Source organism: Trichosurus vulpecula, chromosome 8, assembly GCF_011100635.1.
Source record: "Trichosurus vulpecula isolate mTriVul1 chromosome 8, mTriVul1.pri, whole genome shotgun sequence".
Classification (NCBI taxonomy): Eukaryota; Metazoa; Chordata; class Mammalia; order Diprotodontia; family Phalangeridae; genus Trichosurus; species Trichosurus vulpecula.
In genome coordinates, this window is record NC_050580.1 from 72,670,091 (window position 1) to 72,688,048 (window position 17,958).

The window sequence follows — 17,958 nt, forward strand, 5'->3', positions numbered from 1 at the left end:
AAAAAGAAGAAAGAATGAAAGAAGAGAGGGAGGGAAGGGCGAAAAGAAAAGGCAGGAAGAAAGGAAGAAGCGTTAAACTTTCAACAGAAAGGAGAAAGAGAAGGAAAGAGAGAAAGAAAGAAAGAGAAAGGAAGGAAGGAAGGAGCGTTAAACTTTCAGTAGAAAGGAGAAAGAGAAGGAAAGAGAGAAAGAAAAAGGAAGGAAGGAAGGAGCATTAAACTTTCAGTAGAAAGGAGAAAGAGGAGAGAGAAAGAAAGAAAGAGAGAAAGAAAGAAAAAGAAAGAAAAAGGAAGGAAGGAAGGAGCGTTAAACTTTCAAAAGAAAGAAAGGAGAGAGAGAGAGAGAGAGAGAGAGAGAGAGAGAGAGAGAGAGAGAGAGAGAGAGAGAGAGAGAGAGAGAGAGAGGATGCGGAAAGGATATCCCGGGGCCGCGCAGCGAGAGCCGGGCTGGTACCTCGGGTCCTGGCACAGCACTCAGTTAAATCGCGGGCGCTGAGCTTTAGGCAGAAGGGAGGCAGCTTCAGGGAGCAGGAGCTGCAGAGGAAGGAAGTCCCGCCGGCTTCGGGCATCAGACACATTTTCCGCCCCAGCTCTGGCTGCCTTCCATGAAGCCAGCGGAGGAGGAGAGCGGAGCGGAGCTCGGCTCTCTTCGGCGAGGCCGCAGAGGCACATCTGGTGCACGCTCGGGGCCTTGGCATCAAAGATGACTTGTGCACAAAGTATTCTAGGCATCCAATGAAATGTGGCCCGCCAGCCCCATAGACGGCAGGCAGGCAGGCCGGCCGGCGGCAGGTAGGATCTTGCCCACCCTCCTCTCCCTCCCTTCGCCGACTTCGAAAGCTGCAGCCAATGTAAACAGCGGCTAAGTCCCGAGCGCAAGTTTTAACAAAGGCATCCTCCGGGATAGGCCGGGTAATATATTCAGACTCTAATTGCTTGTCAGATCTACTTCGGACAGAACCTCACCAGTTGCTGTCTGCAGGCCTCCTTCACCGTGCACCTTCCCTAGAGTAAGAGGCGATGAGTGGGTCTGCCCCCAAGCTGGTCTGGTCTGTTCCCTTCCTTCTCTTCTCTTCTCTTCTCTTCCCTTCCCCCACTGGTCTATTCCAGTTTCCATCAGGCTACAGAACGCAGGAGGGGGATTTTTCCACCCTGGGCCCCTGCAGCCAGTCACAGAGTATCAGCACCCAAACAGCCTCCAGAGGCACAGAGGTTAGGGGACCTCTTGCCTCCAGCCCCGGCCAAAATGTTAGGCTTTCCTCCCCCAGACCCCCTCCAGCTAATCCAGCCCCTTTCTTGGGGGCTGCCTTGACCCTAGGAAAGAACTGGAGAACTGAGACACTGAAATGGGATTATTCCCCCAAGGGGGAAGAGCTTCCTACAGAGAAGGCACTAAATCTTTCCTGTCACCTCACTTCAAAACCCAGGTGAAGGGTTGGGGAGTGGGGGAGGGGGTGTAAGTCACTGAGGAAAATATCAGGCAGGCAGAAGTTAACTCTAAACTTTATAAAGAAAAAACATTACCTTACAAAAATGCTTTTTTTAAAATTTGGCTTCTGTTAAGTTCAGAATTTTTATGAAATTGGAAAAAGTGTAAGCTCTCTGAGGGCAACTACTATTAGCACAGTGCCTGACACATAGTAAACAATTAAACATTTTTTTTCATTTACAAAAATTAAAAATATCTTCCATTAAGCCAGGAGTTCTTTACCTGGAGTCCATGAACTTTTTTTTAAACATTGTAGCTGTACTTCACTATAATTGGTTTCCTTTGTAATTCTGGGTATTTTGTTTTATGCATTTAAACATTATTCTGAAAAGGGCTCCCTAGGTTTTACTTGACTGCCAAAGGAGCCCAGGACACACAAATAAGCCCAAGAGCCCCTGCTTTAGGCTTATCACAAATAACATACACATACCTTGGTATTCAATCATGGAGAAATCACCCCCACAAACCTGGTTTTAATAAGTGTAATCTGGATGTTCTGATTTTAAATGAAATGTCTGGATAGATATCAGGGTTGGGGGATGGAAGAGAGAGGAGGAGAGAGAGACAGTGGCAGAGAGACAGAGAGACAGACAGAGGCAGAGAGATTTCAGAATCCAACAAGTGACTGAAAGAGAATGCTACACCAGTTTTGGAGTCAGAAGACCTGGGTCTGAGTCCTGGGTGTAGATTGTATGACTTTTGGCTCTGGGAAAGGAATGTCACCCCTTTGAGGTAAGGTGTCTTCATAAATAAAAAGGGGGACAAAGAAGCCCCCCACAGTGTTATTGTGATGCAACTTCTTTACAGAGCCATTTAAATTTGAGAAATCTAGTCCAGGTCAGGATCCCTAGCTGTTTAGAAGCTGTGATTCCCAGGTAACACTGGGCATAGCACTTCATTTCCTCATCTGTAAAATGAGGAAGTTGAATTCCATGGCCTCTGAGTTCTGGCTCTAAGATCCAATAGCCTATCGTTCAGTTTAAAGATCTATAAGCCTTCACTCCCTCCCAAAGGAATTCTGTGAGATGTACTTACTTTTTCAATAAAAATTTATTGTGTCTTGAGCTCTAGTGGGTAATTTCTTATCACTTCTTTTGATATACTTGGAGTATAGAAAACACCAGGGTTTGGGGACCCCTGTTTGGCTTCTGAGTGACCAGTCATGCTGAAAGAGGCATGTTTAGGAGGTAAGGAAGAAGTAGCAAGGGGCAGCAGATGTCACTAATCTAAGCCAACTTTGTCCGTTAAGACTTTGGGGTGAGCTGAGTGGGTAAAATCAGAGCCCCATCCTCAAGCCCTTCCCTGACTATACATCACCAAGGTCTACACTCCCTAGCTGCAAGTGGGGAGTCTGTTTAAGATCACAGGAACAAAGGTTTAGAGCTGGAAGGGTGGCCATCTAGGCCACCACCTCATTTCCCTCGATGGTTAATGCATCCCCTTCTCCCTAAATTGCTTCATATTTATTTTGTATTAACTTACCTGTGTATACTTTGTTAAGCTTCAGGAAGCCTAGGACTCTTGGTGAATTGAATTATACTGAGTAAAACTCAGGATTGCTAGGAAGTCAGAAGTCTGAGGGGCACATCCTCTTCCTATCCCCTTACGGGGGGAGGTATTATTTCCCCACTTATGGCCTCCTCAAGCCTGACCGCCTATCTGAAGCAAAACTTGTTTCAACTCTAAGAAGGACCCAGGAGGTTGACAGTGAAATAAGTTCCTAGGGAATAGTAAAGGAAAGATACCTGTGAGGTACATGGAGAGGGCCCTGTGATGGATCCACAGACCTACTATAAATGTTAGGGGTCATCAATGAAGTTCTTGCAACTAGGAGGGGAATTGATTCTTACTTGGTCAGTCAACCAACCAATCAACTACACAGTACAGGAACTATGCTAAGCACTGTGGTTACAAAGAAAGACAAATATAGTTCCTGCCCTCAAGGAGCTTACATTCTAATGGGAAAGAAAACATGCAAATAATTAGGTATATATGAAACATGTAGCAGGTAGATGGGGGGGTCACCTTAGTGGGGAGCAGCTAGGCAGACTGGAAAATGGCTCTTGCAGAAGGTAAAGAATGTATTTGGAAAAGCAGATCTGCTCTGTGGATAGTTGATATAAGATCTGGGAAGAGCCAGAAGTGACCTCAGAGATCTTATAAGTTAGGCGTTCTTAAACTCTGGTCTGTGAACTTGTAGTTATTGTTTGATAACTACATTTCCTTTGTAATCCTACATATTTTATTTAACGCATTTAAAATATTATTCTAAGGAGGAGGTCTAAGAGCCACTGATCTAAGTAAAATCCCTCTGTTTTTACAGATAAAGAAACTGAGGCTCAGAGAGATGAAAGTGGTTTGCCAAACATGTGGAAATTATACCAGCTTTTGAGTCTGCCTCCAAAACAATGCTAAGGTTGGAGTCAGAGGGCCCACATTTAAACCCTGTCTTAGATACTAAATGCCTGCTGTTTCAGTCAAGTCTCTGAGTTAATCTCTGGGTGTCAGTTTCCTCATCTGGGTTCTATGGTCTTTACCTTCCCATCTATCTACATTTGTAAGGCTCTGGGCCTATGGAAGTCCTACAGCTAATCAGTGATGGAGTGGAGCTTCAAACCTGGCTTTCTGGAATCCTGGATGAGTGTTCTTTCCCCTTCATTCTGCCATCGCTCATGGATAAATCCACAGAAAGATGCAGGCCCATGTTGATAGGAATGATTGGTTGCAAAGAGAAATAACCTACCAGCAGCTGCCCCACAAAGTGGGCCTCATACTCCTAGCTGCATGGTATGTCTATTATTAGTCCAGAGCTTAATTTGGACAGGATCTCAGATATACAAACTTCTCCCCTGCCCCCCTCTCAATATTTTTTTCCTTTTAAAAGAAATATGTTTACATGTTTTTCAGGGATGTGGAAATCTGGGTCTTTGAAATGGAGAGCCAGAGAAATCTGTCCGGCCTCCTGAAAGCAAAGTCCTGGTTAAAACCAGACCCCCTTTTGCCTGTTTGCAATGAACGGGAGCAGGTAAACTTCGAAGGTGTTGAACTGATATCTCTACAGAATTAGAGACAGTTCATCTCCACTCAACCCCTCAGAGTTTGGCCTTCTTTCTAATCTTCCACCTCTCTCCCTAGATCAGATACCAACTTAGAACAGGTCCCATTGATTTCCAGCCCCAGGGATCTGAGCCAGATATGGAACAAATGTAAGGCCGGAATGAAAAGCCGGGACGTTATTTAATATGACTTCTGCTGTCAGAGTCCAGGGGAATTTAAGCCATGCAGCAAGACTGCTGAAACAGTCATTCCTTCCCCTGTGAGAGGAGGAAACATTAGTGGACAGTCAGTGAATAGGCTCTTATCACCACTGGCTGGGCAGTTGAGTCTCCTTAAAGACCCAGGCTGTAAAACTGTTTCTCTTGCCTTTTTAAAATGTCCTCCCTACCTATAACTGCACCCCTCCCCATCCCTTCCAGGTACTAGCCTCTTCTGCCATTCAGAGTGGTTTGCTGTGGAAGCTCTAAACACACACATACACACACACACACACACACACACACACACACACACACGAAGCATTCAGAGAATGGAACATTAGGACTGCACATTTGAAACAACAAATCTTTCAAGTGAATGCACAGGAATTTGGGAAGTCAAGGTCCACAGCTTGATTTTGAACTTAGAAGAGAGACTGGTATATCTCCTACCAGACACAGGAGACAGTTCTGGATTTTGTGTCTGAGAGATTTGGGCTCCCTTCCCCTCTTCCAATTATAGAAAGGAAAAATCTGAGGGGAATCCAACATCCAACTAGGTAACTCCAAGGTAACCAGGGCTAAGCTCATAGCAATGCCAGCCTGAACCTTCACCTTGAACTCAAAGTATCTCTTTTCATACTTCAAAAAGCCTGTCTCTGTTGTGTAAGAGCTTTGCAAAGGAAAGGGGCCATGCATAGTTCTACTACGTCTGGTAGCTCAAGGTTCAGAGGACTTGAGATATGAGGAACTTGCTTTCTTAGCTTTCCCTTAGGCCAAAAGCCAAAGACACAGTGGAGGGGAGACCGGGTCTGATTTCAGACAAAACAGCTGCTCTCTCCTGCTGGGGTTATGGTGGAGGCTGGGGTCAATCTCTACCCTGCTGCCTTGTTGAGAGGGTGAAGAAGTGAATTATAGATTTGGAGGAGGTTTTGGTGGGGGGGAGGGGAAGACTCATTTACAGAAGAAAAAACTTGACCCAGAGAAGGGAAAGGATTTGAGATTAGGGATGTTTGTAGATAAAAATACAGATCTTTTTGAACTGGGATGTCAGATTCAAATAGAAACAGATGCCCGCAGGCCACACATTGACTTAGAAAACCACAAATTAACATTATCTATGTTGAATTATATTTTTAATGTATTTTGTCAAACTTTTCCCAATTACATTATGATTTCATTTGGACCTTCTCTGATCTCTCTTTGTGAATTTAACTGAAGTCCTAGAAAAGAATTATCTACAGGTCAAATGTTGTAAAACTTGCCACTTTTGATAAAGTCTATTCCAAGTCATAATAGAGTCTCTTACTGTTTCTCTATCTAGGAGGTCTTTTCGTCTATGATTTTTGTCATTCATTCATTGTTACTGACACAATAAAATCATATTTACTTTAATTACCTTTTATTCCAATTTTCTGAAAAAAGACTTTTGAATTGTAGCAAAAAACCCTGCTGGTGAAATTAAAATTTTCAACTCACTGAGTCCTGGAGAGCCCAGGGCTACCATTTGACACTTTGAATTTCAAACAGATATTCCCCCAGATAGTAGTGAAAATCTGCATTTAAATCATTGGTTGAATTCCTTCTTCTGGGGATTTTCACCTTCCCTGGGAGTCAAAGTAGGCCTCTAATTGTGGGCGTAGCTTGAAGGGTAAGGGCTCATTTCACATCCTATCTCTGTCTGCTAAGACATACATGTGTGACCTTGGACAGGGGGCTTGGTCTTTCTGAGCTTCAGTGTCCTCATCTGTAAAAGACGGGGCTGGGACTACATGATCATCAAGGTCCCTTATGGCTCTTCAGGCTACCCTGCTTTCTATGGAGCCACCTTTGCCCCACCTTGTATTGGTGTGTCTCTGCCCCTGAAATGCTTCATGGGAAGCAACTGAAAACAAACTCTTACAAGAGGAGAGGAACTGCTACTCAGAATAACTACATTTGGGCTTTCTAAAGCCACAGGTGCACTTCCTCAGTGACACAGGAATTACAAAACGAGGCTATTAATTAATCATAATCTTTTAGTTAGTTTTTCTGTAGCTCGTGGAACTGAGGACTATCAGAATGAAAAAGCACCTCAAACACTTTTCAGTCCAGCGCGCTTTTCATTATTTGACAGACATGGAAACTGAGTCCAACAGAGATGATGAATTTGCCCAGTGAGTTAGTAAAAGACCTAGGATCAGAAGGATGAAGACTTAACTTCCTGAGTTCAAATCTGGCCTTAGACACTGTGTGATCCTGGGCAAGTCTCTCAACCCTGTTTGCTTCAATTTCCTCATCTGTAAAACGAGCTAGAAAAGGAAATACCAAACTACTCCAGTATCTTTGCCAGGAAAACCCCCTATTCTTCTAATAAAGCTAACAAGTGGGGTCACAGAGAACTGGGCACAAATGAAAACAACCCAACAACATCTAGGACTAGACCTCAAGTCTCCTGCTGTCCCATCCCATCTCTCCATTATGCCACATTGTCTTGCCATGATACAAATACATACTCTTCTGTTTGGCATTAAAAATCCCTTCACAACCTGGCTCCAACCTACCTTTGGTTATCATCCATGATTTTCCTTGATGCAAACAATGGTCCGGCCAGACTGGTGCTCTTCCTCCCACACCACAGTTCATCCCTTTTCTTAGTACGATTGTACAAGCTGCCATAGTTGTCATGCGCTCCTCTCTCTCTCCCTCTTAGAATCCCTTGTATCCTTTAAAGCTCAGCCCGAGCCCCACATTCTACGAGGTCTTTCCAGATCCAATCACCTCTTCTCTCTTCTGATTACCTCCCACCTCAAATATTACCTTGTATTTATTTGTACATTTTATCTCCCTCTCTCTCTCTTTCTCTCTCTCTCCTCTCTCTCTTTCTCTTTCTCATATATATATATACATATATCTATATAGATTATATATATACATACATATATTGGTATATATTATATGTATGCATAAATTTGTATATGCTTAAATGTGCACCTGTTATCTCTCCCTATAAAATCTAAACTCCTTCAGAGAAGGGACTTTTTTTGTTTGTGTTTTCCTTTGTCTACCTAGTGCCAAGCACAGAGTAGGCTCTTTAAGTGCATACTGATTGATATATGACCTAGTAGACGGACCATAAGTTGGAAAACCAGAATTTTGCTCTTGGCCTCACCACTGATGGATTGTTCTGTGCCTCTGAGTAAGGAAATCATAAATTTTGGACAGTCCATCCTGACTTTAAGAAAGGAAAGTACATAGTTAAGAACACCAACAAAAAGATAATCATTTGTTTGACCATGTGTCCTGATTTTTTATTCTGAGAACAACAGTAATCTCTGAGTCTGTTTGCTCTCTCAATTTAATTAGGTTCAGTAATCATTTATTAAATAGTTATTGTGTCCAAAGCACTGTGGTTGGGGCTGAAATTAGATATCGTCTCTGTCTTCAATTGGCTTATAACCTAAGGGAAGGTATACAAAAGTACAGTATGCTTATGGTCAGCATACACAATTAGTTATATTTGGCAGAATATATGAAGAACAATGGAGACATCCAGGGAGAATACACCTTCAGCTTTGTGTGTGTGTGTGTGTGTGTGTGTGTGTGTGTGTGTGTGTGGTGACAAGGAAAGATTTCATAAAGGAACTGGCACCTAACTTGGCAGAAAGAGAAGGATTTCACCTGGAAACTGTAGCTCAGAGGGTGGCAAACTCTCTTTTAGGCATGGGTCATTGCCCTAATAAAGGTCCAGGGGCAGGAGATGACCACGACAAAAATAGGGGATGGTAACCAGTCAGTTTGGTTGAAAAGTACAGCACATAAGGCAAGTCAGAGGAGGCTGGACTGGAAAGGTAAGCTGGAGCCAGAGAGATGTCTGAGAGTCTTGAATGCCAGGCTAACAAATTTATACTTTATCTTATTGCCAATGGGGAGAAATTTTTGGATTAGTATAATTATAATAGTGATTTAAAAAATAAAATGAATCAACTATATTCTACGTATTTACAGAAACAGACTTTTAAGGTATTGAAAGTTAAGTTGACTCATTGACCCCACTGTTCCCAGTCCTTCTTGTCAATCAGTGTTCGGAGGGGTTCTGTTGAGGGATGCTCCGTTGGGGGAGGCCTCAGCTAGTCTGCAGCTTGTGCATTACCTGCTGTGCTTCAAGGACCAGGTCACCCCTTACCCATTAGCCAGCACATACTTTCAATTAGGTAGGAGCTGAGATGGCAATGGCCCACCCCCTTTTGTTCTCATGGACCATCTTTATATCATTATGAAACACCGAAAAAAGCTGGCAACATCTAGAATCCCTTGCTGATGTTCAGCAGATGTCAAAGGGTTGCTACCTTGATGTATTTTTCTTCATAAATTCTTTTTAATTCTCTTATCTGAGCTTTGCCTCTTTAGTTGGATAGCCACAAGAGAGTCCTTTAACTTCACCATGAAATGGAGATAATATTTGCATCATCTACTTCTTGGAGCATGAAGCTCTCTCTCTCCTTTCTCTCTCTTCTCTCTCTCTCTTTTCTCTCTTTCTCTTCTTTCTCTTCTCCCTCTCTCCTCTCTCTCTCTCTGTCTGTCTCTCTTTCTCTTTCTCTCTGTCTCCTCTCTCTCTCTTCTCTCTCTTCCTCTCTCCCTACCTCCTTTCCTCGCTATTGATCTCTTTCTCTCCTTATCTATTTATCTATCTGATGTACACTGATATGTTTGATTTATTACACCACTTTTATCTCCAAATATATCACTCACCCTCCTTCAGAAAGCTCTTTATAAACTGAGTCATTATTATTACCAACATCCTCGCCATATTTCATTATCTTGTCTATGAGTATATCATGAGAGACTTTGTTCAATACATTCTAATAACAACTGAAATTTATATAGCATATATACATATATATACATGTATATATGTATATATATATGTGTAGTGTTAAGAGATTTCAAAAGCTCTTTATGTACATTACCTCATGTTAGCCTCACAACAACCCTGTGAATCCCATCTCAGAGATTAGGAAGCCAAGACTCAAAGGGGTCAAGTGACTTGTCCACACTAGCACAGTCAACAAAGGATCAAATGGAGGTCCTCCTACACTCCATCTACTTTCCCGCACTGCCTCTCCTTCATGTTTCCAACAAATTCTCGATCCATCAACCTCATCAACTTCCTAACCCTGTCCAAAAAATAAATAAGTCTGTTTACACTCTTCATGACCCTTCGTTCTTTTCCAAATGTTTGGGAGCTTCTGCTTAATTTTTTTTTTTAAATTACAGAATTTTTCCAGGAACTGACATTAGGATTACTGACCTATTGTCTCTTTAATTTACTCCATCCCTTCCTCTTTTCTGAAACTCAGGGCATTTACTAGTCTCTAGCTTCCTGGTACATTGTATCTCAAAAGGAGCCATATCTCTCTTTTATTTACTAAGGAGCTGTGGATATTTGGCTGTCTTGGGGTTAATTTACCAATAACCCAACAACCAGGTTATATAACTCACACCCCCCCCCCAAATGGTTTTCCCCTCTAATCATCTGAAGGGACCATATACTTTACACAAATTAGCTAGGTAAATTGGCAGTTCTTTTGATTTATGTCTCATAAATATAGATGCAATATAATTTGAGATGCCTATGATGAATTGATTCTGTAAAGACAAGTTGAAATTAACCTGCTCAAGCACATATACTGATCTATAACTTCTTTGATTTATGCTTTTATTCTGTACCCCAAAGAAGGGGCAAATTAATACAACTGGTGAGGTTTCTTTCTTGATTTCTATAATTCAATTTCATATAATTCTATAAATATTCTTGGTAGCTAAGAGTCTACTTAAAACAAAGATGGATAAATTGAAGGGTTAGATGAGACAAAAGGCAACCAGTTCAATCCTTACTGAAAGCATGGATCCCTTCTACAATGATGTTTTGGGTGACCATCCAAACTCAGTTGGAAGACCCATAATGACAGGAAATGCACTGCTTCCTCGGGTAATTCATTCCTTTTTTAAATAGCCTTAACTGTTGGAAAGATTTTCCTCATTATGAGCTAAAACTGTCATTGATTTCTTCTACTTCTCCCCTATCTGGTCAAGCAGAATAAGTCTAATCCCTCTTCCATGAGGATTTTGAGTATCTACAAGCACAGTAGATAAAGCTTGACTAAATGGACAATGGCCCTTCACTGTATGTTTCAAGTCCTAAGTATAATTTCTAAAACAAAGATCAATTATAGATATAGTCATATTACTTTGTGACACAACAGTGAGCATCTGTCCCCCTCATCGACCAAATGACAAAGTATTAGACTAAGTCTTCGGATTAGACATAATAATTGTATCACGTGGTCTAGTTATTATGGCCACTTCGACAGCATTTCAAAAGTCCACTTGGTAATATGGTCAACAGCAAAACTGACTTCCACCATGATGGGCAGGGATTCTCTTCCTTTTTAAGTGCTTTCCCTAAAATCATCTAACCATAGTGAAACCAAGAGAGATGTCCTAGAATCAGAGAAAATGTTTCCTCCCCAGGTCACTTTCATTCCCTGAGAATTCTGCCCCTGGGAAGTGCACAGTCAGCAGGTTATCAAAGCTAGCTCTAGACCAGAAAATGGGGATAAGGGACTGGACTGTGGTTACATGGATAGAGGGAATTCCCAGTCAAATCAACAAATATTTATTACGTATCTACTATGTGCCAGGCACTGTGCTAAGCATTTTTCATATAAAAGTCAACCAACAAACAAAAGAAGTTTCTTCTTTCAAGGAGAGTCTGATGGGACAGACACACTCCCAAATGAAGAAACTCTCTCTTCCAATACACAATGGCGCCTTCTCTACAATGTGTAAGTCTTAGAGGTTAACTGATCTACCCTCTGTTATAGCATGAGTATTCATCCAAGTCAGGACTTGAACCTGGGTCTTCTTGGCCAGCTCTATCTGTCCCCTAAGTCATACTTCTTTTGCTCTGCTTTGTCCGTAAAGTGGCTTCTAAAAGTCTGTTTTTCTTCTGCAGTCATCTCTTTTCTCTCCCTTCTCCTTTCCTATTCCTGAGTACTAATTACCTGTGGGTGATAATTAGAGAGACTTTTGAGGTGGGTTGGATGCCCACTTTGGAGCGCTTGGGTGGGAAGGACTCCCTGCCAAAAGATAGTTAATCATCAAAGGAAAACACATGAACTTTCCCGTCGCTTTGAAAGAAAACGGGGAGTTCTCCTTAAGTGAAGAGAGAGAATCCTGGGACACAAGGATTTTTTCCCAGGAGACAGCATAGAAAGTGACTGTAGGACAGGCCATTCCATGATACAGGCCTGGAATCTGATGCTGTTTTTTTTTTTCATAAGTGATATTTAAGCCTCTGTCCTCACCATCCGGCACTTCCACAGCCAGAAATAATCCCTCCTTTTGTGCCCCTTTGCATTGGAAACCCATTTCCTTTGGCCTTCAGTTATTCATGCTCGCGTTTTGCTGATACCTAGGGCCTGGTGTCAGGCTGAATTAATTGTGAGTTAACTTTCTTAACTCTCACTGGCTAGGAGTCTGGTACCTCTTGTTAATTGTATCTCTCTCAGACGTCACCTATGCCAAGGGCAGATAATATTGGACGTTTCATGATCTTAGACTTAAAGAGCTTAGACCAAACTGAACACATGGATTTTTTGCACATTAGAAGAATCCTAAATTTCCAAAGTATGTAGCAGTTTCCATTTTTAGGAGTTAAGAGATACTTTAAAGGCTGGTCAAGTAGATGATGGTCTCGAGTGCCATTCTTGCTTTGTATTCCCAGCTGCCTAGCACAGCATTCACCACTTACTATAATCTTAATCAGTGCTTATGATTGAATGAATGAGTACAGGGAAGGTCCAAGCTGCTAGGGAGGTAGCATGTTGCAGGGGAATGAGCTCTGGATTTGAGTCAGTGTGGACTTGGTTTTGAATCCCGGTTCTGACACTGGACTCCATAGATGTCGGTTTATTTATCTGTAAAATGGGCAGGTTGTCCTTGATTACCCCAAGAGCCCTTCCAATTCTGAATCTATGATGCTATGATTCCTGTGGAGGCAGAGCTAAGGGAACACGCATTTATTAAGCCCCTACTGTAACAACCAAAACAACCAACTTTGTCCCAGGGATATTATTTCATTTGATTATCACAACAGCCTTGGGAAATAAGTGCTATTTTCATCCCTACTTTACAGATGAGGCTTGTCGTTGTGGCTGCTGTTGAGGTTAAGTGATTTGTCCAGGGTCACACGGCTAGCAAGTGTCTGAGGCTGGCTTTGGATTCTGTTCTTCCTGACTCCAGGCCCAGCTTCTCTATTCATTGTGATGTCCAGATGCCAGTGAAAGTGTCCCATTGGGAGAGAATAAAGAGCAATGGCTGACAGGTGGACGAGTTGCTAGGGACCTCTGCTGCAAAGTGACAGCGGACAGAACCAGGAGACCAGTTCTGAGTCTGAATTAATATGTAGATGTCTAGGCATATAGTAAGGGCTGCTAGGCGTCGCCATAGTGCATAGAGTACTGGGTCTGGAGTCAGGAAGATTCCTCTCCCTTCAAATCTGGCCTCAGATACTTCCGAGATAGATGTACGACCTTGGGCAAGTCACTTAACTCTGCCTTAGTTTCCTCATCTGTAAAATGAGCCAGAGAAGGAAGTAGCAAAATCAGACCGGTGTCTTTGCCAAGAAAACCCCTTATGGGGTCACAAATCGTTGCATATGACTGACAAACAATGAAACAAGGCATATAGTGGCTACACCCATGGCCTTGATTTGTAGGGAATAAAGAATGAGACCTCTTCCATTTCAAACAATAGGAAAGAGGCATAAACCTGGTGTTCACATAGCTCAGGAACTAACCTGAAGGTCTGGAAACCCTGGGGTAACATGGGGAACAGGATCCAAGTTTTTGGAGTTTTCTGGTCACCTGCTTTATTTCTTTTCCCCATGTTATTCATATGATTATTTCTCCATCTCCTTTAAGTGATCATCTCTCATTAAGAGGCTTTTGCTGCTGTTTTCCTAAAGCAAAATTTCAGCTGCAGAATAGGGAGCTCAGCTTTTACAGGTGGGGGATGGAGGATGGGGCCGATGTGAACATCTGTCCCATCTGGCAGGAGCAAAAGGGTGAAAGGGGTCATGTGCAGTACGAACACATACACACACACACACACCATGTATGCATATACACAGAAGGATTCACCATCAACACACAACCACACACTCACTGTCTATACACAAATACAGGCAGACAAGTACCCAAACAGATTCCGACACCCACCCGAATCTCTTAAAAAGCAGTTTTGCTTCCTGTTGTGGGGGAAAGTTTTCTCCTAGTATTTTTTTGTCAGTTCTATGACCTTTCTGATGTTTTGTCCCAGAGACCTGCAGACCAACCTGGCTACTTTAGAAATACACATGGGGGACTCGGGAACAAGATGCATATCCAAGTAGGGGAGGAAGAGGTTTACCTTGAGGCAACAGTTTTAATTTAGGAGCATGGGAGCTATTTGTAATACCTCCACCAAATGGAGCCCATATGACCCGCCGGATGGCTTTCACCCAATCTTCCATGTCATTCTGGGAGTTAGCCATAAGGAGGAAAGCTTCATGATTGACAGGCATCTTCTCCCGGTCCCCTGCACCACCTGTAAGACAAAAAAGCACATCCGTTACTACCTTACTGCTTCCTGGATGTTTTAAAAAAGATAATTGTTTAAAAGATTATGAACTTGACGGAAGCAGCTAGGTTGCCAAATGGTTAGAGAGCTGTTTCAGACACTAGCAGGGTGACCCCGAGCAAGTTTCTTGCCTTCTGTCTGCCTCAGTTTACTCATGAATCCAATGGAGGCAAAACAGCCCCTACTTCTAAGGGTCATGGTAAGGATCAAATGGGATAATATTTGTAAAAACGCTTTGCAAACCTTAAGACAGTACATAAATGTTAGATATTTGTAGTCAGGAGCAAACGTGAACATTTCCCTACTCCAAAGACAAAAGAAGAGGATTTGCTTAGCAATCTCTGAATCGACCACATGGTTTATTTTGCTCTTTGACATCTTAGAATCTACAGTTTCCTCTTTCAAGGACTCGTACATTCTGCCTGACACTTTGCGTGGCACTGATCTCCAAAGAACCTTCTGGTTGCGATTCCTTTCTGGAGCTAAGGTTTTGTGGGGTTTCCCCCACCACTGCTGCAGCAAGATTCCATTGGTTTGCAGGCTATTTGAGAGGCAGAGTGCCATAATGAATATATAGGATGTATAGGATGATGTTAGGAGGCCTGGCTTAAATCCTCGCCCTACCTTTTATAAGCTATGTGTGTTGTTACGCAAGTCCTAGGATGACATGATCAAAAGATAGTAAATATAGAAGTGGAAGAACCCCTCCAACAGGTTGGATCCCTTTATTTTACAGATATAGAAACCGAGGCCTAGGGAAGCTGTGACCTGCCCAAGGTCACACAAGCAGTAAGCATCATGGATAGAATTTGAATCTAGGACTTCCTGGGCCAACAGGTCTTTACTTATGCCTTAGTTTGCTCAACCAATCAATAAGTATTCATTAAGCACCTACAGCGTCCCAGACTGAAATGATGGTAACACTTGGAATAGTTTTCCTGTAAAGCTCATGAGAAGCTCACAGGTATGAATGGCATTTTGCAATACATTGGAAGGTGGGCTGGATCTGAGGTCAAGACCTGGATTCAAATCCTGTTTCTAATTCTTACTACTTATGCAAGCCAAGAAAAATCACATAACTTCCCTGAACCTTGGTTTCTTCATCTGCAAAATAAGGGGGGCAGCGGGCTGGACAAGGCAGCCTTTGAGGTTCCTTGTAATTATAGATCTAAAACCCTCTAATCCCTAAAGGATGCAGAAACATAAACTATCCTTACTCTTTCTTTGGATTTTTCCTGTTTTGTTTTCTTTTTTCTCTTTTCATTTTATTGTTCCATATTGCAATAGAAAACATTTAAAGCGCTGTGAGAGATTGTTTTTTTAAAAAAAGATACAGAATCAAGCTGCAAAATTACATTAATAGGCTCCTAATATATTTTTAATTGAGACCTCTCACAAAAGCTCCCTAGTTCCTTTATAGATCTTTGACGGGGAGTGCAGAAAGGTGGCAGATCTCAATTAGTGCTATTCTAATTAAAAGAAGTTTGCTTTTTGGAAGGAAAGTTTTGGCAAATCTGGACAGCACACTAAAAAGCAGAGGCATCACCTTGCTAACAAAGGCCCACATAGTCAAAACTATGTAGTTTCCAGTAGCGATGTATGGCTGTGAGACTATAAGGAAAGCTGAGTGCCATAGAAATGACGCTTTCGAAATGTGATGCTGATGAAGACTTTTGAGAATCCGTTGGACAGCAAGGAGATCGAATCAGTCAATACTTAAATTTACTCAGGCGATTCACTGGAAGGTCAAATACGGAAGCAGAAGCTTGAATACACTGGCCACATAATGAAGAGAGAAGACTCATTGGAAAAGACCTCAATGTCGGAAAAGACCTCAATGTCGGAAAAGACTGAAGGCAAAAGGAAAGGGGGCAGCAGACGATGAATGTGTCATGGAAACAACAAACATGAACTTGGACAGACTTCAAGAGATAGTCTTAATGGTCTACTGTGCTAGGGTCCATGGGGTCAGGAAGAGTCGGACACAACTAAATGACTGAACAGCAATGATAACCACAACCCAAGCAACCACAACCACGACAACCACCAGCTTTGTCGGTTAATTTTATGTTCTGAAAGCTCATGTGCATATTCTTAGCATGTATATATATATACATATATACACATGTGTATATATATATAAATATATACATGAACATGTCTTATGGAGTGAAGATAAATAAGAAGCACTTTCATTAATGGAATGAATTTAGAAATCTGAGTTCAAATCTGACTCAGGATTTATTTAGTAGAAACCTTGGTAGAAAGTGACTCCACCTCTCAGTTTCCTCATGTGTAAAATGAGCAGAAGAGATCTCATTTTTCAGTACAGTACTACTTTAGTTAGCAGACTAAGCTAGGTTAGACATCCAGCAACTTCAAACACGTAGAATAGAGTGAAATCTGGAAGTAAAAAAGAGGCAATAAAACAAAAATCTTGACATCTGAAAGTGAAGCAGTTGGAGGAATATTAAATCGGATACGGTGTGATTGTAAGGAAAGGTCAGCTTTGACAGGTCTGAGAACATGATTGGCTTCTCCAGCTGAGGCATCCCTAACTTTTATCAAAGCCTGGTCACTTCCCTGCTGAAAACTCCTCAGTGGTTCCCCATTATCTCTAAGAGAAAAATACAAACTCCTCAGGGAAGCATTTGGGGCCCCACCCACCTTTCCAGCCTCATTTCATAGTTGCCTTCTCCACACACAGTATCTAACGTCAAACTGGATTGCCTGCTGTTCTGTGAACCCAATGCTTGGTCTTGGTCTCCCACGCACACCCATTCTTGCACTCCACCTCTACATGCTCCCCTTCCTTCAGGGCTTATCTTATCACCTCCTTTGTGAAGCCTGCCCCCAGCCTCCTATTTGTCATTTTTCTCTCCCTCTTCAAACTACCTTGTTTTTACTTCTCTGTGTACAAGCCATATATATCCTGCTAGTAGAATATAAGCTTCTCGAGGGAAGGGACTGGTTTTTGGTTTGGTTTTGTATTTCAATCTTTGGCACCAAGTGAAGTTTAAATGCTTAATAAGTTTGTTAACTGGATTGAATCCAGGCAGCTAGGTGACACAGTAGATAGCGCACCAACAAGCCTGGAGTCAGGAAGACTCATCTTCCTGAGGTCAAATCCAGACTCAGACACTTACTAGCTGCGTGACTCTGGGCAAGTCATTTAACCCTGTTTGCCTCTGTTTCCTTGTTTATAAAATGAGCAGGAGAAGGAAATGGGAAACCACTTCAGCATCCTTGCCAAGAAAACCCCAAATGGGGTCAGAAGAGTCAGACACAACTAAACAAGAACAAAAATCGAATTGAGGACTAATGATGCCCCTGTCTTCCCAGAATGCAAATAGCCATGTGTCATGTACTATTAACTCCTTAACAAGATGTGTTGGATGCTGCCTGCCAATCATGGTTGCTTTGATATTGACCTAATTTGTGTAATTTGGGACACCGTGGGGCGAGAACAGCCTCTTATTGGTGGAGATAAGTATTCCTGTTGCTGGCAGCATACCTATAGTTACCATGCGGACGAATCTGTCTAGACCAGGCT

The 17,958-nt window shown here is 42.3% G+C and overlaps 1 protein-coding gene across 2 annotated transcripts in view; it reads right to left on the bottom strand.

Moving 5' to 3' along the window:
• Positions 1-17,958, bottom strand: part of ARHGAP22 (Rho GTPase activating protein 22) — a 209,014-nt gene that overhangs the window by 65,596 nt on the left and 125,460 nt on the right. The window contains exon 2 of one of the 2 annotated variants that reach the window (XM_036736347.1): positions 14,244-14,372. In XM_036736347.1, the coding sequence (XP_036592242.1) occupies positions 14,244-14,372 (129 nt within the window). Of the gene's footprint in view, positions 1-14,195; positions 14,373-17,958 lie in introns of both variants that reach the window. The other variant, XM_036736346.1, reaches the window with a different exon arrangement.